Source organism: Passer domesticus, chromosome 14 (assembly GCF_036417665.1).
Source record: "Passer domesticus isolate bPasDom1 chromosome 14, bPasDom1.hap1, whole genome shotgun sequence".
Lineage (NCBI taxonomy): Eukaryota > Metazoa > Chordata > Aves > Passeriformes > Passeridae > Passer > Passer domesticus.
The window spans coordinates 19,102,501-19,124,331 of record NC_087487.1 but is presented as its reverse complement, the minus strand read 5'-3'; the positions used below and the strand labels follow the sequence as shown (position 1 = coordinate 19,124,331).

At 42.2% G+C, this 21,831-nt stretch overlaps 1 protein-coding gene and 1 long non-coding RNA gene across 21 annotated transcripts in view; one reads left to right on the top strand and one right to left on the bottom strand.

Moving 5' to 3' along the window:
• IQCH (IQ motif containing H) overlaps nt 1-21,831 on the bottom strand; it is a 51,059-nt gene that overhangs the window by 12,678 nt on the left and 16,550 nt on the right. For 18 of the 20 annotated variants that reach the window (XR_010347729.1, XM_064389313.1, XM_064389332.1 and 15 more), the window contains 6 exons: nt 20,366-20,449; nt 18,071-18,246; nt 14,716-14,988; nt 11,820-12,011; nt 3,917-4,015; nt 694-814 (listed from right to left, as the gene is read on the bottom strand). Coding sequence is in view for 19 of the 20 variants with exons in the window: in XM_064389313.1 (XP_064245383.1) it covers nt 694-814; nt 3,917-4,015; nt 11,820-12,011; nt 14,716-14,988; nt 18,071-18,246; nt 20,366-20,449 (945 nt within the window). In the remaining variant the exon portion in view is untranslated. The remainder of the gene's footprint in view (nt 1-693; nt 815-3,916; nt 4,016-11,819; nt 12,012-14,715; nt 14,989-18,070; nt 18,247-20,365; nt 20,450-21,831) is intronic. The other 2 variants (XM_064389318.1, XM_064389321.1) reach the window with 2 other exon arrangements.
• The window catches only part of LOC135280930 (uncharacterized), a 2,513-nt gene continuing 1,108 nt past the window's right edge, over nt 20,427-21,831 (top strand). The window contains exons 1-2 of the long non-coding RNA XR_010347736.1: nt 20,427-20,497; nt 20,828-20,899. This is a non-coding gene — a long non-coding RNA (uncharacterized LOC135280930). The remainder of the gene's footprint in view (nt 20,498-20,827; nt 20,900-21,831) is intronic.

The following is a 21,831-nucleotide window of genomic DNA, read 5'->3' as shown; positions in this document are numbered from 1 at the left end:
AGCCCACAACAGCTGGGAAATGCAATGTGGGGATCTGGGGGATGGTAACTCCTGCTGGGAGCTCATCTTGGAGACTCCCATCCATGTAATGGTCTTAGATAAGAGTCTGCCTGTGGCACTCACCCACAAGAGGAATTTGGCACGGAAATAACAATTTCCAGCATGGTTTTCCATAGGAAAATCACCAAGGTAACTGCCTGGCATTCTGGACTTGCCTTTTCCTTGCATATAATGCCATAATCCAATTTGTTGGGATAAACAGCTATGTAATAAAATTGGTACTAGATGTGTTAAGTGGATTTCTTTAAAAAGAAAAATACCTTCAAGGCTTTGATTCATCCTTGTCTCTTCCATAAAGAAATCTATATATTGAATATTCTTACATTTACCTCACATGCTGGAATTCCCTAAAACCTTTCCCCAAATGTGACAGCCTTTGGTGACAGCCAAGGATTAAGGAGCTGGTGCTTATGGATTCAGAATCCAGGATTAATATGGACTAAAAGCTTGGATAGGACAAATGAATGATAGAACAGTGGCCTATAATTCATTGGTAAATGAACATTTGAAGCATAATGGAGAAATAAAAGGAGATAAATATTTAAATGGGCCCAAGACTAACAAGAATATGGCAGACAATATGGCATAATTACTCCTTCTAACACTTCCCAGCGACTTTGCAGTCTTATTTACCTTGAGTAAGAAATGTTTGGAGGAATTTTTCCCATGTAGGGAATCGTTTCTCATTGACTGGCTGTACGTGCTGTGCTAAAAGGCCCGGCAGCTCCTGGGAGATCTTCACCAAAGCTAGCTCCTGCAGAAACAAATTAAATAGAACCACAAGCAATTTTACTACAGAAATGAAAACTGCTTGTGGGGTGATTAAAAACCAGGCCTCCAACAGGCAAAAAAAAAAAATGTGGTTACTGTTTACCCACAGTCAGGAAGCCTTTTTTAATTTTTCTGCTTGCTCCTCTTCTCTCCTCCTGCAAACTGTCCTTCTCTGAAAGCCAATCCCCCCCTCAGCACAGCATCTCCTGCATTATAATTTATATCAATAATTGGATCTGGCATCTGAAAATGCCAAGTACTTGGTAACTGCTTTGGGATCAATAGCAGCAGTCAATAACTTGTACATTGCTTGGATTTTGAAGCAGCATATTGAAATAGTCACATATGCCAGCAATAGTTTTGCTGGTTCTATGTTCAAGCTCTTCTATCAACCCAAATACCCTTTAGATAGAAAAAAAAAAAAAGGAATAATCAAGCAAAAGCATTTCCAAAGCAGGAGATATCTTTTTAAATCTGCAAAATATCTGTAACAAACTCCCAAGTGCCTGTGTCTTTGGTGGAATTTGATTAGTCACTCCCCAGCTAAAGCAGCTTTTTTCCTAGTTTTAAATTCTTTATTATCACACACACAGCCCAGCCCCATTAAATACAGCAAGTAACTGCTCTGCTTTTACTGCTCCCCAAAGCCCCAGAAGAACAGGAGCATATAAAGTGCAAGGACCCTGACTGGATTGCTTCAGGCTCCTTTTCTTGCTGCTTCATGAGCCTCCCCCTGCTCCCCTGGGGCTCTTTCCTCTGTTTTCCATCCCCTCTCCTCAGCACCCCGTGCTGCAGCAATGACCAGCCCTCCTCTGGTCCTGCCAATGTCCTCAGCCACAATCATTTCATCCCAGGCTCTGGAGGAACATGAGGAAACCTTATGGCTGACAGCTAAGAATAGCAAATAAAAAATTAAAGCTGTTTTTCCGGAGCAGTGAGTTTGTAGAGATGGGGCTTTGTCATGGAGCACATGATGGAAAGTAACCAAAAATGCAAATTCTAAATGACTTCACTGGGATTTGCCTACCAGCACGAGGAGGATGGAGCAATGATTGGAATCACTGGATGGTTTGGGGGGGAAGGGAGCTGAAATCCCATCCAGTGCCACCCCTGCCATGGCAGGGACACCTTCACTGTCCCAGGCTGCTCCCAGCCCATCCAACCTTGGACATTTCCAGGGATCCAGGGGCAGCCACGGCTCCTCTGGACAGCTGGGGAATCTGGGATGAACTCTGCATGCAGGAGAGCTGGATGATCCCTGCTCCTGGCTGCAGCCAGCCTGACACTGCAGGAAAGGGATTTTCCACCTGGGCCTCGGCTGCCCAGCCATGGAAGGGGGACAATTGAGGGGAAAAATACCTTAAAAATATGGGGGTGCTCAGATGGTGATGCTGATGTGGGATATGTGGGCTCCTATCATATAGTAAGGAGAAAAACATGTTATTGACTTAAAAAATATCACAAAAAAGGGGTTAAAATGGTTTTAGTCAGTAGATCAATACACTAAGCAGCACAACATCATGGCAAAAACAAAGGAGCACATAAAACATAAGATCCAAACTCAGAATTGACCCAAAAAACAAAGGAGCACATAAAACATGAGATCCAAACTCAGAATTGACCCAAAAAACAAAGGAGCACATAAAACATGAGATCCAAGCTCAGAATTTACACAGCTTCAGGTCTTTACCCTGCTCATTTCCTCAGGATCTGGAGGAATTTTGGTTTTGGATGGCTGAGCTGACTGAACCAGCAGAGCAGTGAGCAAACACCCATTGGCCTTGTGTGGGTTTGTGTTTGTGCTGAATTATTGCTGAGCCAACAAGGCACAGGCTGAGGTGGCTCATGAAAACCCTCTCATCTTTGGAGAGAGGATGTGAGCCATGATGGATGGCCTGGAACTGCTGCCCCACAAATCAGTTCCCAGCTGGCAGTGCACCCCTGTCACTCCACCTCTGAGACCTGCTGACTTGGGGTATGGAGCAATTTAAACAGAAATATAAAAAACAAACAAAGCAAGGGGTGTGCAGTGGCTGCCTGAAAGATTTTGATAAATCACAGTGAAAAAAAACCCCAGGAATCTCTGCTGGATGGGGAGGCATTTGGGAGTGCTGTGCCCAAGTTTGCGTAAGGAACAATTAAAGTGGGACACAAATTTCCAGTGGCACAGTTCTGAGCTGTCTGTCCTTTCACACAGAGCTGGAGGATCACACGTGGCTGTGGAAGAAACCTCCCTAACCTGGCTGCAAAATCAGGCAGAACTTCCAAGGAAATTTTCTGTGCCTTTTGGAAGTTCTTCTTGCACATCTAAGGATGGTGCTTTAGGATAATAAATCATGGGATCCTGGAATGTTGTGGGTTGGGAGGGAACTTAAATCCCATCCCATTCCTGCCACTATCCCAGGCTCCAACCTGGCCTTGGACACCTCCAGGGATCCAGGGGCAGCCACAGCCCTGCTGAGTGTGAAGGATGTGAGCACCAAACCTGTCTGACAGAAACAAAGCAGGATTTTAAACAAATCATAATTCAAGAAACTCTGCTGAACCCCCCTTGAGCCCCAAGCCAAGGTGGCAGTGCTCTGAACAACGCCTGGGCAGTCAGGGTGCTCACAGAAGGGACTCACCCTTTAAGGATCAGCTCCTGGAATTCTGCTTGGAGGGGTTTTTTTGCAACTGTAAGCTCTAAAAAGGCAATAATCCTGATTATAGGGAGTTTTAGTAGGCAAATTCAAGCCCGGATCCAACATTCACTCATGAAGTCAAACCTTTTAAAAGGATCAGTGCTCAGCTGGCTAATTTCATTTAAATTGGACAGTATCTCCAGCAGAGCCTACCAATGTTTTCTCTCTTGATGTGGCCCAAAACAATCCAGGAGCACAGGCTCAACAGAAACAGGGAGCATTTGTTCCAACCTTGCAGCTGATGTTTCTCAGGAGCAGTAAAAATGAGCAGCCCAAATATTGTTTACATCATGTAGAAATCTTTACATCTCTCCAAATTGGTTTAGCACCTTCTTATAACAACCAAAGCACCAAACCCCCAAAAATTACAGCTTTTTCCCACTAAATGAGAAATAATTTCTCACCCTTCTGCAAGATGAATTTTGTAAAGGTTTTCTTAGGCAGTTGCAAGACAAAATTAAGACCAAGCGTGGCAGATGTTGAAGGCAGTGGTAGGAAATCTGCTGGAGACAGAAAGAAAAAGAAAGAAAAGCTGAAAAGGCTGTTGAGAAGAGAAATAAATAAATAGGAGGAAGAAATAGAAACAGGAAGAAAGATCTGGGTAAAGCAAGAGGATGCAGAGCAGGATGCATTAGCTAAAAACCAGATGGAAAGGAAATTATTTAGACCTTGCAAGCATAGAGAGTGAAGAAAGGAACTCCAAATTCCTTTAAAGGAAAGCTGAGTGGGCCAGAGAGGAATAAAATCAGCAGAGAGCTCCTGAGCAATACAAAGTGCCACGACTCTGCTGCAGTCAGTGGAGCTGTGGCAGTTTCTGCCCCTTGGATGGCACAATGACAATTCCTACCATTGATAAGCACATCCTTTCTCTGGTGAGAGGTGGGGCTGGGATAACTTACCCCAGTCTGGGTGGAACTGGTCCAGCCCAGCTCGTTCTGATGTTCTCAGTGACACCAGCAACCATGGAAGGAGCCAGTGACTGCTGCCTAAATATCCAAATAAATGCCATTATTTCCTGTTTTGCAAATTAAACTGATTGGACACTTTTTCCTAATTCAGGCAGGTCCACCCTGGCCAGAAGCACAAAGTACCACAGTGAACAGAATAAATGGAGAGATCTCTAAAACTGGGATTGGCTTTGGAAGCAACACGCTGAGCACCTTCTATCTCCTTAAAGTTTGCCACCAGATTTGAAGCCCGGGCTTTTCAGTGTTAACTGCAAATTTTAAAATTAAAAAAAGTGCCAATTTTGCCTTCCCCAGAGCTGGGAAAGCATGTTCTGAGCTCGGGTCCCATCATGGCAAACAGCCGTCATTACCGCCTCACACAAATGCTTTTCCTATGTAAAATTGCTTTGTAAAATATTTGCTCCATCTGCTGAAAGGAGCAAAGACAATTTTCCCTGATAGCTAATGGCCCATTTCAGCTGCCTGCGTGGAGGGGGTGCTGAGCACAGAGCCCACAATCCTGCACTCGCCTGGGCTCATCCGCGCTGGCCGGGGCGCTGCTCCCACTCGAGGGGTTTTTGTGGGGCTGAGGCACATCTGCCACGCTTCAATAAACCCCACAGACAGCCCCTTCCACACTCCCAGAACAAGGAGCTGAGCTCCCTTTCAAACCTCCAGCCCTTCAAGTGCTGCTCCTTTTCTCACACCACATGGGGCCACGGCTCTCGGTCCACGCTGAGGGTTTGGGCACAGGAACATCAAGCACTTCTTTTAATTCTGAATTCAAAAACCCCACAAAACCCCCCGTGCCCTGCTCCAAACCCCCTCCCAACTGCTCCTTTCATTGTGCGCTTTCCTATTTAGCATCCATTGAAAAGCACATGGTTACATTGTGCCCTGAACTACTTCAACATCTGCTAACAGACCAATAAAAAATAAATAAAGCAGGATTGTTTAGGAAGAGAGATCCTTCCTATTTCCTGCAAACACTCCCAAACTGGCAGCAGCAATTTGCTGCCAGATCCCTGCTCAGAAAGCAATCTATGCAGGGAAATCAAAGATCAAATCTGTGCTGCCAAAAATCAGCCAGGAAAGGAACTTCAAAGTGCTGTGAACTCCTCAAATAATTCTGCTTGTTTACCCACTGAATGTTAATTTAAGATTAGCATAATTTTATTAGTTAGCTTTCTAATCCAAATAAATATTCCAAATTGTGTCTTTTCCAAGGTGCATCCTGCATGTTCAAGGCTCCCCACATCTTCCTTCAGAGCAAAGAAAACATAATTGTCACAATCTTCAAAAATCTCTCTTCAAAACAATAATCATGTATTAATTTCAAGGACAGCATTTATAAATTCAGGCCATTGGGATGCAAATTCTCATATAAAATGAGATCAGGAATATTTGAGGGCATTTTCCTGTATTTTAGAGAGATTTCTGCAAGTGCATTTTCTGTATTTTAGTGAGATTTTTGCAAATGCAAAACAATTCTGATGCCCTCAGATGAAAATTATTTTCCCAATTAATTGACTTTCCTCTTTTCCCAACTCTATAAATTTACTACATTTCTGTGACTTGCTCTCTTTTCTGGTTTGTACCTCTAAACAAAATATTCTAATGAATTCCAAAAATGTGGTTTCAGAAAGAAAAAACCTTATATGGAAAATCCACAGTCACTTCCCAGGAATTTTATGGAAATTGCTGTAATGCTACAGGAATTGTCAGACAAAACCTGCATTGTTTTTCACAAACAACACACACTTAAACTCCCTTTACTCCCAGAGTTGCCTATGTGTTACTTTTTGGATTTTAGCAAAACAAACATTTTTAAAATAATCCAAGCAGGCATTTTATTGGCTGCACCAACATTAAGGCATTTCAGATTTCTTTAGTGCTCCTGCTTTATCCTCTCCTTCCCCACTGTTATTGCTACAAACTGGCACTTAAATTCAATTGATTCAAAATATTCTGGATCCATATGGCCTCAAACCCTGGAGCTGAAGTTCTGATATTGCCTCACTGCTGTTTTCTAGCATTTGCCTCTCCTCCAGTCCCCAGATGGTGGAAGTAACATTTAAACCTCCTTTTCCTCTGCCTTGTACAATAGACCTTGGCACCATTTCAACTGTTTACTCCGGTAATTAACAGCACTGATACCACAACAATTACAACTCCTACAATCTTAGCACAATAATGCTATGAATTAGTGAGAGCTAATGGCTGGAAGGTATAGTGGTTCCAGACTGAGATCTGTGCATTTCTCGAATAAAATAAAAGGTAGGAACAGCACGCTGGCGGTAGACAATGATTACCTAGTAATTAGTTTACACAAAGCTTCCTATTTAATGGCAAAACGCTGTAATTAACGCGTGACAGAAAATCAAAGGGTACTTTGTAAGCATATGAAAAATTAACACTGCAGGCCTATAGCTTTATGTACTGATTAGGAGCATATTAAATCAATAGGACACACAGCCCAACAGCTTGCAGAGCCCCTGCTTGCGGTTCAGGGATGATATTCTGGATTTCACCAAACCCAGGGATACAATTCTGCTTTATTTCACCTCAGGTTTGCTCATCACAGGCAGACAATCTTAATAAACTGAGCATTGTTTGCAGGTGCAATGAATATTTCAATTATTTGGAATAATTGCTCTGCTCACACTAAGAAACCTCCAGCACTACTCCCTTCCATCGTTGATCTCTTCCTGAAGTCTTTGGGCTCCTTTTCTTTCCCTGTTAAACATGATATCGGTTAGAAGAAATGTTAAAATGCTGGAAATGCATTTTCTGGGGATCTGTCAGAGTTTCTGGCCCTCTTCAGGCTGGAAAAATACCACACCTGCAATTCCACGTGCACAGCTGCTCCTTCCCTAGGAACCCCCTCCGTGGGCTTCAGGTGTTACACCAGGATCAATTAACAAAAACTCCGAAAAAAGCAGTGTGAGGAAGCTCTGCTGTGTTCAAAGGGGGTCAGAAAGGAGTGTGCTGGCAGTGGCAGGTTTCTGAAATTACATTTTTGATGGATTGGTTTTATCCTGGTTTGTTTGCACGCACATCCTACTCTGAGTTCCTGAACTCAGTAAAGAAATAAGATGTGGAAATCTTAGGACATGGAACTCATCCAAGCAGGACACAATCTGCTCCCCACTATTCCTGGTTTCCACCTAATCCCAAAATTCATCTATGAATAACTTCAGGACTTTTAAAAGCTGACCAAACAATGCTTCATTTAAAGGAACATCCAGCATTTTGCATTTCTATCTCCCAAGAGCAATCAATGCAAAACCCTGCAAGCAGCATCTATCTTGTTTTAGATGACTCAGACCAAAAGTTGTCCAGATTTGTCACCTTTTGAAAAGGTTCTGCTTTCCTCATTGTAATAAATTAACTGAATTAATAATTAACTACCTGTAAGGAAAAGAAACAGAGACAAAATCCTCTGACTCAGCTGGAGGAGTAAAACATTTTTCTAGCAGGGGCTGCACAAGTGCATTAAATCCTTTTTTCCCCCTATGACAGATATTTGATGGAGAGTTTTGAAATGGTTGTGTAGCTATCACCAGTTTTAAGGGTTTATTCAGAGAGTATTTGTTGCTTGTTTATCTGTGGCTTGTTCTATCCCTGGATTTTCAGCTCTTCTTTATCCCTTTCTTTTTGTCTCCAGCCTGATCTTTGTTATTTTCAGACTTGCTGCTAGATAAACTCACATCATGTTGTTGGCCCTGGTGGTTAATTAAGTCACAGGGTAATAAAAGATAATTCTAAAATTAATTTCAGTAGTAATTTAATCTAGTGATTTACTACAATTCCACAGTTATACAAGAGGAGGGGATCCTGCAGTCCTGTGTTATTTATATAAAGGGAGCTGTTAAAAGAAGAAAAAAGGCAATGCCAACAGGAAGGTGATGTTCTCTTGGCCCTAAAAGAGAAGAGTTTTGGGAGTTTTAGTCCTAAGAAAAAGGAAAATATGAAGACAGAGTGAGCATATCCGTTGCTTGGATACTCTCCCAGCCTCCAAGAAGTCAGAATCCCTCTAAGCCAGAGGTTGTGTCAGCAATAATGAGAATTTTCCATTAATTTAGACTCTCCCCGCAAGGGTCCATAAAAGTTTGGGTGAGATGTTCCAGAATCTGAGCTGCTGACTTGGAGCAGGAAGGAGATACCCAGCTATACCATACATTAATAAGGATTATGGATCTCTTTATCTAGATATTCCAAAAAATGATTCACTTATTCCTACAGCAGCAAAACCACTTTTGGTGCTATGCATGGAGTGACTGAACCTTGAATTAGTACAGAAGACCTGCAGATGTTAAAAATTAACTTATTTGTTCCCTACAATCATTGACCCTACAAGATAACGAGTTTCCCTATCAGATTAACTGTATTTTTTTTTTTGTGCACAGCTAGGGCCAGACGCTGATGTTCTTTTCCACACTGGAAGATGTCTCCACAAACAACCCTACCAGTGCCAAAAGTACAGAGTTCTCTGGATATTGAGCCACTGGAGTCTGGGCCTCAGGATGAAATTCCTCTGCTGACAGACTTGAGCAGTGCAGAGGGGGCTGATGGACTTGGAGACTTTTTGCAGTTTATGAATTTAGCCCTTCCTGCAGTTGCAAATTAATTGTTCAGATAACTCAGAGGCTGCATTAAGTTAACAAGGTGAAACCCATCCATAATCCTGTCGTGCATTTGGGCCTGCATTGAGGAATCTAAAATCAGGCTCATTTTTAGCTGGAATAGATTTCCACACAGTTCAAACTCACCAAGTCCATTATTTTTAATCTGTTGCCTACTCCACGCCACTGAGGAAAATCTGGGTGGCTGTCTTAAACTGCTATGCAAATGATGCTATTTGTAAGTATTACCATAATTTAGTGCTTACAGTCATGTTCTCATTTCTAATAATTCCACCAGAATGGAGAGGCTTTTCACTGTGCTCCTAGCCTGCAGGATAGTCTTTCATCAAGAAGCTGAATTTTTTAATAACCTGCCAGCATCCGTTTGTGTGTGGCAGTGACACGACGTCTTCATTATCAAAGGAACCAGGTCCCCACACTGCACCAGGACATGAAAGCACAAACTCCTGCTTTGATGTTTAAATGTGGATCATTACAATGGTGTTCCCTGACAAAGGAGTGTTTTAATCCCCTGCTCTCCTTGCTGAGGCTCGGGGAGGCTGCCAGTCCTTATTTCAAAAGAGGGTTAACGTGGAAGGCAGGGAAATTGGAGCAAATGTTCAAGGTGCTCAAAACAGCAGCAAGCTCCACACCTTGGAGTCACAGGGAGGTTTGGATTGGCAGGGATTTTCAGGATCATCCTGATGCCTCAGGTTTTAGCTTCTATATTTTTCAGGTTCTGAGCTGCTTTAGTGGGTGGGTCTGGGCTCCACACTGGGGATGGTGAGCTCTGCACAGAGCAGGGAGACAAAACAATTCCTGCTCCAGCTGGGCACCAAGGACAGATGATCCAAATCTCAGCCCAGGAGCACAAACCCCGTGGAATGAAGAGAGGAAAACAAGGATGGGACTGCAGGGGCTGCAGTGGGATTGGACACTGAGCTGCAATGTGCACATGGAGCAGAGCTGAGCCCAGGGACAGAGCCGTGACCCTCGTGCATTTTGGGGCCATTTGGGTTCATCCTGGGTGCAGCCCTGGCTGGGCTCTGCTGCTGCCCGAGGTGCATCCATGGAGGAGATCCTTGGAATCAATCCCTGCTTTGTTCTGTAGCTCTGCCCAGCCTCTGTTCCAGCTCAGCCCTCACAAGGCATCAATCCCACTCCATCACCTCCCACCATCCCAGGCTGCTCCAAGCCCTGTCCAGCCTGGCCTGGGGCACTTCCAGGGGTCAGGAACCCAGAGCTCCTCTGGACAACACTTTGGCAAAGCCCACGTCAGCACTGGCTGGGAATTGTCTGCTGACTCTGGGAAATGAGATCAAATTCATTATTCCATGTTCATTTCCCAACTTCCAACATGTGTTTGCATTTAAGGGATTCTCACTGGTTGTATCCAAGCTCGAGGTAAATGGGGTAAAAAGGAAAACCAAAGGAAGTCAGGGCTCACTGTGGCCTTTATGCAGAAGCACTTGTGAAAAGAATGAAAAGGCACAGAAACAGGGAATGTCACTGGTATCAGGGGTAGAGCTGGAGCTGCTGGCTGCTGGCTGTGTCCTGACTCAGGGGCTGGGAGCAGGCCCTGATACATCCTGAGCTTGGTGTCCCACTGGGTGGATTTTCAGGGCTCTGCTTCATCCTGCCTGACTTGCACATCAGAGGAATTACCCCTTCAGCTTTCTATCAGGAACTCTGTTTTATAATGTGGAATTGTTTTGTATCTGTCAAATGCAGCAGAACCGTAATCAGCCCAATTTGAAACTTTAATATACAATATAATTCAATCAACCCCAAATTTCAAACCCGTTTTGATTGAATTAAAAAATCAGAGGAGCTATAATGAGTAGTTTATGTAAATTAAACAATTTTTCTGGATACATTCCTTCTGGCTTTAAAACCATTACATTAGGAATGAATTTGGCAAGATATACAGAAATATCAAATGCTTATTGAAATTAACACATTTAAATACCAATGAATATTTAAACTACAAATAGTTCTTGGAATGCCAGAATAATGAAGTGTGGTTTCATATGGATTTTTCTGCAGTTAAAATGCATCATCTTCCAGCCTCTCAATCCTGGGGAGTGCCTGAGTTCATGCTCTAATGTTTCCCCCAGTTAGATTTTTATAGATGGCTCTCCTTACCTGAACACCCCTGGTAATAAAACTTGCAGGAGTTTAATGATCACCAAAACCTACAAGTATTGTCTCACACAGGTTTAAAAGTTATTAATGAGGCAAAACATCCAGGAAAAATAATCCATAGAAAAGCAGCTGAAAAAGCAATCAGTTTGTATGATTTCAAATTAGTGGTGTTCAGCTATTTTAATCCCTATCCCAATTAATCTTTGTTTCAATAATTCCAAATTTCTATGGAAAGAATTCCAATTTTCTATGGAGATTATGCTATGCTGCCTATAAACTTTCCTTTAGATGTCCTTATTAAAAAAATGTATTAAAAAAAAAATGTGTAAACCCCTGTCCATTATTGCACAGGCAGTGTTACAACACAAGTCCTTCCACAGCTGGCTGCCAGGCATTCCTTCATATTTTAGAATATTTTGGAATGTTTCCCTGTTTTATTTGAATTACTGCTGCTTTGTGAAGCTAGGCTGGGCTGTGATATCAACATTTACCTTCAGATGAAGGCTCAGGGAGGAGCTTTACAGCGAGGAGGGACCTCAGGGGACATGAAAGAGCAGAGACAACACAGAAGCCGCAGTTTGGTTACTCACACGAGCCTGGCTCTCACTCCACACCTCGGCGCCGTGTTCCTGCCGTTCCCTCTGGATCCAGGGGTAGCATTCCAGGTGGGAGGTGACATCACAGAAGGCAGTGCCATCTCCTGCACGCCCATCGTCCACCTTGAAGAGCCAGCGCTGCACCTCCAAATTGTCCAGGACGAGCTGGCTGAGGGCACGGAGCAGCTGCAGAGCAGGGACACAAAACCTTCACACGGACTGGGACAGCACCAAAATGCTCCCAAATGTTTGGGCTTGACATCTGGTTTCCTAAATATGTGTGGGAAATGGATTGGTAGAGAATTCTCCAAGCCTGACAGAAGGCTCACATGGCTCATTTGAAAGATAGAGTTTTGCACCTTGGCTAAAGGAGCTTTAAGTTTATAAACATTGATTATTAAGATTACATACATTGATCATTATAAATTTATATATAAATATTATATATTCTATTAGATAATATTACCTATATTGTAATTATTAAATTAAGTTTCTATACATTATTACAGTGACAATGTCAGTGATAATGCCCTGGGTACTTCACTGTGCATGGCAATCCATGAACAAAACCATCCAAGAAGTTTTTTCTGTCCAAGAGAGGGGGAAAATGTGGGAAATGGATTTGTAGAGAATTCTCAAAGCCTGACAGAAGACCCACACATCTGTATGCAAACCTTGAGGTAACAAATGCTGACTTAGAAATGCCATGGAATAGGACAGACATTGTGGAGAGAAAAATGGAACTACAAACAAGTTTAAAGGTTGGCCTTAAAGGGTGGCCTTACAAATAAAACTGGATATTTTAGAGAAATAGAACTATGAAAGATGCATTAATTTTAGATGATTGGCTTTAAGGCATTTACAGCGTGGTCTGGCAAAAGCTGATAGGCCAAGAAACACTTGTAATGTATTTTAATTAGGAAATAGTTGGCTTCTAATTGCAATGACATCTGTATTGTCTGAAAATTGAATAAAAATTTTAAAAAGCCTCTCAGTTGCCCCATCTGTGGGTCAGGAAAGGGCATAATCCAACAATTTGGGTTCACTTTCTCAGAGGTGTTTGTGTTGTCACAGCTGTTTGGGTATGGGTTGAAAGGTGCCTTTGAAGACATCCCTGTTCTCTGCACAGAGGAATTTGCCTGCCCAGGTGTTGGTTTTTGGTTTTGTCTGAGGTTTTGGATCTCCAGAGGTGCTCCATGACTGTTTATGACAGGGAACAATGTGGGATGGACGATGCTGTTTGCAAAAATGTGCCAGGGTAGCACCAGCCCAAACAGCTGGGAAATTCTCCTACTGGAGAGTGCATTCCATGGTTATAAATGCACGGAGGAGGTAGCAGGCAGGCTTTATAAAAATGCTAATTATTTATTTGTGTATGTACACAGATTGAAATGGCTTTCAAATGCCTTTTGCCCAGCTGGTGCAGGATGCAATTAGCTTCTTAGAAACTGCAAATGACTTTGAACCTGGTAAAAGTATTCTCAGATCTTGTTGCATTGGCTGGAGTCTTCTACATTTTACAGAGTAATTTGAGGGATTTTTGTTTCTTTTTTTTTTTTTTTTAAAGATTGACCTAAAATACAATTACATGTGTTCCATTTGTGGCTTTTGAGAATCACATAAATGTGTTTTTCTTGAGGGCTCCCCCTACAGTAATGAAAAGGATCAATAATCCTGTAAGGACTGTACCAATCACAAAGAATTATGTGCTATCTTTAAGTGAAAATTGAATTGTGCTTTACCATGGTGTCACCTCACTTTGATTATTTAACCTAAAATGTCAATATTTCATACAAGCAAACAACAGAAGGAGAAATTCCATAACCCTGTAGGATGAACCAGAAGTATTGTTAAATAATTTACGTGAATCAAATAAATCAAACAGCTGTTTTGCAGGTCATTGATCATATATTTATTTCATCTACTGGAGAAGTAGCAATGGATTTGTGTAGCTTAGACTGTTTCAGTGCTAAAGGTGATTAATAAAAACTAAAGAATGTTAAAAGCCTCTTGAAGAAGCAGGAGCACCTACTAAAAACCTTAGCAATGATTGTTTTCCTGGATGAGAAGTAACCACCATAAAAATGGTTTTTAAAAATAAATACTTAGACATATCATTGCAAATTGCAGAATCAGCTTAGAGAATAAAATACTGAGGAACTGGCTGCAAAATAAACATGTAAAATGAAAGCACAGAAACCTCTTGTGCCTCGTAATTTCAGTTCAATAGGGTTTTGTTATTTTCCTACTGGTCATGCCAACAAGAGATGAATTTAGCAATGACAGGCTGCAAAGTAAAACTGCAAAGGTGCTCAGTGAGCCTCAGTGGGAACAGGCTGGTGGAAGGGGAGATTTCTTCCCCTTAGAACAAGCATTTTTGGAAAATGTGCATCTTCAGTCACTGGTAAAATGGATTCACTTCATGACTTCACCCATGGGGTACCAGCACAAACTGTCTCAAATATTGGACCAAACATTTTTATATCCTCAAGCCCATGAAGAACCCCAGAGTAATTGTGTTCCTTCCTGCCCTGAGCACAAACTGCATTTAATTGACCCAGAAAAGGACCCAACCTCACCCAAGACTTGCTCAAACCCACGAGGGTTTGGGAGTTAACACTGGAAAAATAGTTAGGAGTTACTATTAAAAAAAATAACCCAGCATCCAGAAAAAAATCTGCTACGACTGCCAAAATTCAGTTTAAAAAAAAATAGCAAAACCAGCAACAGGGCTTCAAGCAAAGCCCCTAAATGTGCCACAAAGTTTGCTAAAAATCAAATCCCAGCCAAGGCACTGTAGGTTTAATATAAAATATTATTCCAATATAAAACTATTGTTCCTTGATGAGGGTCTCATCAATGGAGTCACTGGAATGACCCAGATCCTCACCTGCTCCCTGCTGTGGATGTCCCACTCTCCAGGAGGGGTTGGCACTCCAGCACTGGCAAAGATTCTCTTGCTGCCAGACTTGGTGCTGTAGAGCTGAGCCACTGCTGGCTCTGGGCCCAAAAGTGGCACCTGGAGCTGGTCAGCCACAGCCAGATCATCCAGGTGGGGAACACCCCCGACCACGTAGGCATCCCTGCCCTGCAGCAGCAGCTGCAGCCTCTGCAAGGTCCTGGGGCTGTACTTGAGCACACTGGCCAGGCACATGTGATGCTCCTGGAAAAAGAGAACACGGATTCTTATGAAAAGTGGGTTTTTAGTTGGTTTGTTTCCCTCCCCCTAATGTTGCCCACAATAAATACATTATTAATAGCAGGCTGGGTTATGACCTATCCTGTAGCTTAGCAGTTTAAATTGATAAAAGCTGTTGGGGTGAGGCTCCATAATCGTGCACATCTTTAGTGGGCTGGGAATGGCCTCGTTGGGAATAGAACTAATTACTACACATCTGTATTTATTTGATCCGTGTGGAATTATCCTTCTGTCAGGCACAGAGGCTGCTGGCCTTTGGATAATAGTGATTCATCTCAGCAACACTCCTGGCATGCTTTAACTCCAGAGCTCCTAAAAATCAATAGAAAAATGAAGAACCCCCCCTCCCTACAGCAGGGAATGTATTTCACATACAGTTCAGGGTATTTGAAGTGATTCTCTGAGAATAAACCACTTTGATTTACAAAAGCTTTCAGTGCTTACATTAAATTACTGGGGATGCACATTTCCATTTCACAGGAGCTCTGATTGCTGATCTAAAGGACCACTTAAAGACAGGGGAGCAGTTCTGTAGTAGTTTTTTTTTTGCTTAAAACACAAGGGTTCCAACTTTTTGGAAGCAATTTCTCCAATCTTCCAAAAAAAGATCTATTGCTGAACAAGCAGCTCATGGCATACCCTACAAACTCTGAATTTAAATTAAAATATCACTCATGGCAGGCGAAACCTCCAAAATGTTTTAAACAACATATCCCATGCATGGCCTGCATATATTCCAATTATTTTCCCAAAAATATACTGAGGATGAGACAGGGATGGAGAAATTGCACAAGAGAAATCCACTGCAATAAATTGTCATGAAAAAATCATAATCCCAACAAGGAGAAAATTATCTTCCTATTGAGATTTCATCTCATTTAGGCCTCAGGAATGTATCCCTATATTTTCAGGATAATGTAAATTCTGGATTTGCCAGGCATTTCCAGCACTGAAGAACACAGAATATTTTCCTCCCAAGTCCTGGATGTTCATTGCCAGGGACTGAAGCAGAAATCCTGATTTCATTGCTTGGATAGAGAGGATGGTGCTGGAAAAGAATACAAGGAATCTCCTTCTGTCAGTCCCTTGGTGCTTTCTCACCCCAAACACAGCTCCAAAGAGTGCCCAGATCTCTCTCTGAAGGAGCTGGACACCCTGCAAGGACAGCAGGAACGGGACACTCCCCAGAGTTCCAGCAGAAAAAAAAAGAATTACAGAAGTTTCAGGATGAAAAGAACAGCAAACAAGCCACCTGGAGCCCTTTTCCTTGCATCAGGAAAAAAAAAGCCAAGACGTGAAGTTGTGATCCATGGATTCCCTTTACCTGAGCTGGCCCATCCCAGAGTTCTGCATGCAGGGAACAGCATCCATTCCCAGCCTGGGGCCACAGTGGGCTTGTAGGGAGGAGATTTGCTTTGTGTCCCTCAATAATGGATTTTACAGTTAATTAAGGAGGTCAGGCTGTAAAAGCTGCCTCATTCCTGCTTTTTGAGAGTGCTAGAGCTGCCAGGATATATGGAAGTGGGAGGGAGAGCAGGGAAAAGCAGAACTCAGGGATTCCAGCAGGATTAGGGGACATGGGATTAACCAAAGTTCTTGGCTCTCAAACCTGTTTTGTTTTCAGCTTCCCAAGATCCCAGATCTGCCCTTGGCATCAGGATCAGCAGGAGAGCAAAGCTGCCTCCAGCTGGACACAGCTCAGGGGCAGGATCAGGACCAGCTCTGCCTTTTCCACACATTTTCCTCCCATCCAGTTCCACCAAAAGAGCTGGGAAAATGGGCAGGGATGATTTGTGCCTCTGGAATTGCTAAAAGGAGCCCTCTGAAATGGCCTTCAAGCCACACTTGCATTGATTGGGAATAAATTTCGATCCATTAGGTGCAATAAAAGCTTTTTATTCAATAACCCAGGAGAAAGATCCTTTAAAAGAACTTACAAAGCTCCAACCCTTACACAGCCCAAATTGGCACTGAAGCCAAGGGATGACCAGGAGCAGTTCTGAGCAGATTCCTCTCCACACAGAGGATGTATTCATGAAAAATATTCATTATTATATGGTAAAGAACACATGGTAAATGAAAACCAGGCAGATTTGGCACATTAACAGGTGAGTGTCACTAAAGAGCCACAGGTTACCTCAACCTGGTTCACATGAAATCTGGTGTTGCCCATTCTCCTGACAGATTTTGGCATTAATTCGTAGTTGGGAGTTACTATTGGAAAAATAACTCAGCATCCAGAAAATAACCTGCTATGACTGTCAAAGTGCAACTTAAAAAGAAAAAAATAGCAAAACCAGCAGCAAGGCTTCAAGTAAAGCCACTAAATGTGCCACAAAGTTTGATAAGAATCAAATCCCAGCCAAGACACTGTGGGTTTAATATTTAGAATATGAAACTATTGTTCACTGTGAAGTCTCCACTGCACTGCAGCATTTTCAGAAACACTGTACACACTGTACATTAATTAGAATGTGTTTTAGCACATGGATTTAAACCTGACTTGACAGGTTTGGAACTAATATTTCTCTGTTATTAATTATTATTCTGGAATTATCACTTTTGTATTATTAGAGCTCATATTTATACATTATTCTGATCTGTTTGAAACTCAGATTTCTGTATTATTACCTAACTTTGTTTAAGCTTTGTTCTTTAAGGAGCTCGGCACTGGATTTAGTTGCAAGAGCCACTGCAAACACAGCAATGATTGAATGCTGGGCTAGCCAGAGATAAAGTTTGAGTAATAAGAATGGTTTATTGCTATGATTTGCTTAGAGATATAAATCTATCAAGTTCCCAGTCCCAAGCACAGAGTCAGAAGGGACAAGAGCCTACAAATAGCCAATCTAGGACAATCTCAAGCAAGTCTATAAAGCTAAACCAGGATATTTATTTCCAATGCTCTAACTAGTAGTCTAATCAGTAAAGCCCTTAAACTTGCAATAATATTTCACTGATGTGTACCAGAGCGTTGCAAGTTATAAAATTTCCAATTTAATTTTACTGCATCCCTCAAGCTGTAGTAATTAGAAGACAAACTCACGGGGAAGCTGTTTATAGCTTCAGGGGTGAGAATTTTGAACCTGTCCTGCAGGTCAGCCATGTCCTCGGGGTTCCCAGATCTAACAGCTGCCTGCAGACCCAGGAGTTTATGGTAATACTGCAGGAACTCCTCACTCAGAGCAAGGGGGCAGATGTAGATGACGTCCACGTTGGCATCTGAAACAAAGGGGCACAGTGCTCACTGCTGGGAGCAAGGTGCAGCACTCCCAGCAGCAGTGCCAGCATTCCCAGCCCCCTGCCCACCAACAGCTCTCCTCAAAACGCACTGCAAATGAACAAAAATGGGGTTTCACCCCAAACCTTAGGGCTTTTTGCTTCAGCATGTCTCTGAGGCCAGGGCAGTGACCCAAAGGAAGAGCTGCTTCCTGGGATTCCATCTGCAGAACATATTGGGGCAGGATTTGGGAAGTGGTGCAGGGGGATTTGTGAGCCCAGCTCCCATTAACATCAATGGGAATGGAACTGCTTGAAAAATATGTCCCATTAATGCCACTAAATTATAAAACTGAGCCATTCAGTGGAGAAAGCTGAGGAAATTGCAATTTTCTACGCTGCCTGGATTTTCCATGGGCTGTTCCTGCTCCTGTGCTGCCCACACAAAAGCTCAGGGTGGGGCATCATTAATAACCACTGCTGGGCATGGCAGTGTGCAGGGCAGCACGGTGTGCAAATCTGCTTTTCCTCATGCTAAACAGCTTGGGCTGAAGGGCTGGGTCCACACAGAAGGAAAATCTGTAATACAGGCCGTTTGGGAAAATTGTATTGATTTTTAAATTTTTTAAAATTTTTTTAAAATGACATTTTTGGGGAAAAAATTTAATATTTTAAAATATTAATGGTAATAATTAACTAATTAATGAATGGGCCTTGAGGCATCAATAGGCAAAGAGCACTCCAAGATTTGACCCAAATCAGTGGGAAGCCTTGCATTGTTTTATTTATTTATTGTTTTACATGCCAGGGATAACTGCTATTCCATGGAAGGACTGCAGCAAAGCAAGGACTGGACAAGGGAACCCTGAGCCAAGTGCTGGGAAGTGAAAAAGAGACCCCATTGCTTGACTTTGTTTTGCCAGAGCTGCAGGGAAATAATCCACATTTAAAAAGTGAGGCCAGAACTCACCTGAGGCACTAAAGTAGCACAGAGCCCACAAGGAGAGTCTTTAAATTATTTATCAGATAACTTTTAAAAAATAACAAATGGAAGAGTTCAGCACTATTCACCAGTCAATACTCAAGTGAAAAACTGACAGCTGGAGTGAATTTGGGGAATAAGAAGCTGCAGCACATTTCACTGCTGTAGCACTGCCCTGTAAAGAGAGAGAAAGTCTCCTCAGGACAGGGGGGCTCCAGGGACAGCTTAACCCACAGGAGGTCACAAACAGCGAGGAAATCTCTGCCTTTCCAAAGAAAAACCAAACCAAAATGGAAAATCTCAGTGCTCCTCTGCCAGGCACAGGTAAAGCACAGGATCCAGTCCATAATTTAGTTAATATTTCACTAGTTTGTACCTTCCTCGTGGTCTATTTTACAGCAAAACAAATTTTCATGTTCAGAAATGAGAAAAAAAATCTCTTTAATGTGTGACTTTGTCCCTTTAAGTTTCTATCATTTAACAGCCAAAAAAATCCATCTTCAAAAAAGAAAAAAATAAAACAGTACAGTGGAAAAAAACCCAATATTAGTGCCTAGATAATATATAAAGGCAATTCCATTATTATTTTAGCCAACTGTAAATTTCTGGATCTAATACATTTTTGTTCCAAACTTACTAAATGGCATTTATAAAATAATCATGATCCTGAAATACACATGAATCATGTAAAATATGTCATTCCAGGGAGCCAGTGCAGTTGGTCACTGCTAAATATCCTTCTTTGCTTTGCTTAAAAGAAGCCAGTCAGGAAAAAAAAAAGAAAAAAACAAACTTTTAAATAGATGCCTTTTGCCTCATTTGCTGATTTAAAAGGGGGAAAAAAAGGATTTAAATAAGAGTTTGCTCTTTTGCAGCACATCTTGGTGTCTGTGTGAGCCCCTCATTTTGGAGAGCACTGAAGCTCTGTGCTGCTCAGCAGCTCTCGGGAGGAGGCTGCTCCACCCACACAGGGCAAGGAAGCAGCAGGATTCCTAACGGGTAACAGGGCCAGGAAATGCCACAGCTCCTTCCCTGCTTCCCCCTGCTCTGCATTTCATATCAACACCCAAATGAAGTCCTTGTGCTGGGTTACTTCAGGGCCAGCTGGGGGATAACCGGAGAGCAGGGCTGAGCACGTACCCAGGATGTCACAGAGCCTCCCCATCTGCACGTTCTGCTGGACAGCAAGGTCAGGGATGTGCTCACGGGTGTGCTGGGAATACCCTGGAAAACAAGGAAAGCCCCCCTCAAACTGCAGTCAGAAAACCCCTGGTACAGATTTGGAGGAAAAAAAAAATCAGATGTCTGGATTCAAAAAAGCTGAAAAAAAACCCCTATTTGAAATCTCACAGCAGTCATTGCAGCATTTTTCAGAATTTACTTTTATTACTGATGTAACTTCACGTTTTTCTGTCATTTTAAATACAGACCTGAATGTTACAGCCCTACAGAGTTTTCTAATTTAACCACACAGACCATTTTGCTGAGAGTCTTTCATGTTGCTGGATAATTTTTTTTTTTTTTTTGTAAACACTGGGGGAGGGAAAAAAAAAATGACACCATCATTAAGCAAGAATCCTGGTAATTTTGTCCTTCACACAGATAAAAGGCACCAAAAGCACTTCATTAAGGAGATGTCTCAGTGCTACCTGCTCACTTTGTTGCAGAGGAAAGGTGAGTGACAGCCTGTCTGAGCCTGGATTATCTCTTTGCAGGTCACAATTCCAGCTGATTCCCTGCTCACGTTCAAAAAGACTGCGGGAAACGACAGCAGCACTGTAACTAGAATTTTTAAGGCTGTAATTTTCAAATTGGTGGAATTCCAAAGGAATTGTGGTGTCTGCAAACAGCCACGGCTCCACTGGCAGTCACCACCAGGGATAGTAATTGTTTAATCCATCAGGATTAATCCCAATTTTCAGTGTTTGGCATAAAAACTTGACTGATCCAGGAACAAGATCCTTACATTTCCATGTATCTGCACATGGAAAATCATCAGAAACTCAGGGAAAACTTCCTTTGGCTAAAATCTGCTCAGTGTTTCAGTGCTTTCATGTAGAAAACAGCAAAGTGGATATTTCAGCCTGATTACAAAGACAATTACTACAAGTGATCAGCATTCTAAGGTGCTGTGACAACTGCACACAGAACATGAGAAAACACAGAGAAATTTAAATGACCAGTTTAATTTTTGGTCATTTCTTACCAAACTTACATTTTGCAGTCAGCACAGTGGTACCAGGCACTTGCAGAACTCATCTAAGTAAAATATATTGATTTTATTTCTTTTTTTACTCCTCTAGTATTAAGCCACAGTAATTAGAAAAAAGCTTGCTCGGAGTATTTAAACTTTAGTCTCAAGGCTTCATTTTGTTCTGTCACCCAGTTTTAAGGCACTAGAAATGCTGCCTAATTTTTCAAACCATTTAAAAGTCAGCCTCAGAATGCACCTGATTTCCTTACCCTGAAAACATTAGGTTTTAAGAATGGAGCCAAAAAAATAAGACGCAAATATCACTTGGAAAACCAGGAATTCTTTGGAAGGAATAACAAAGTGGCAATGAAATAAGTTAAAATGTGCATTTTGCTCAGGCCCTGCAGATGCA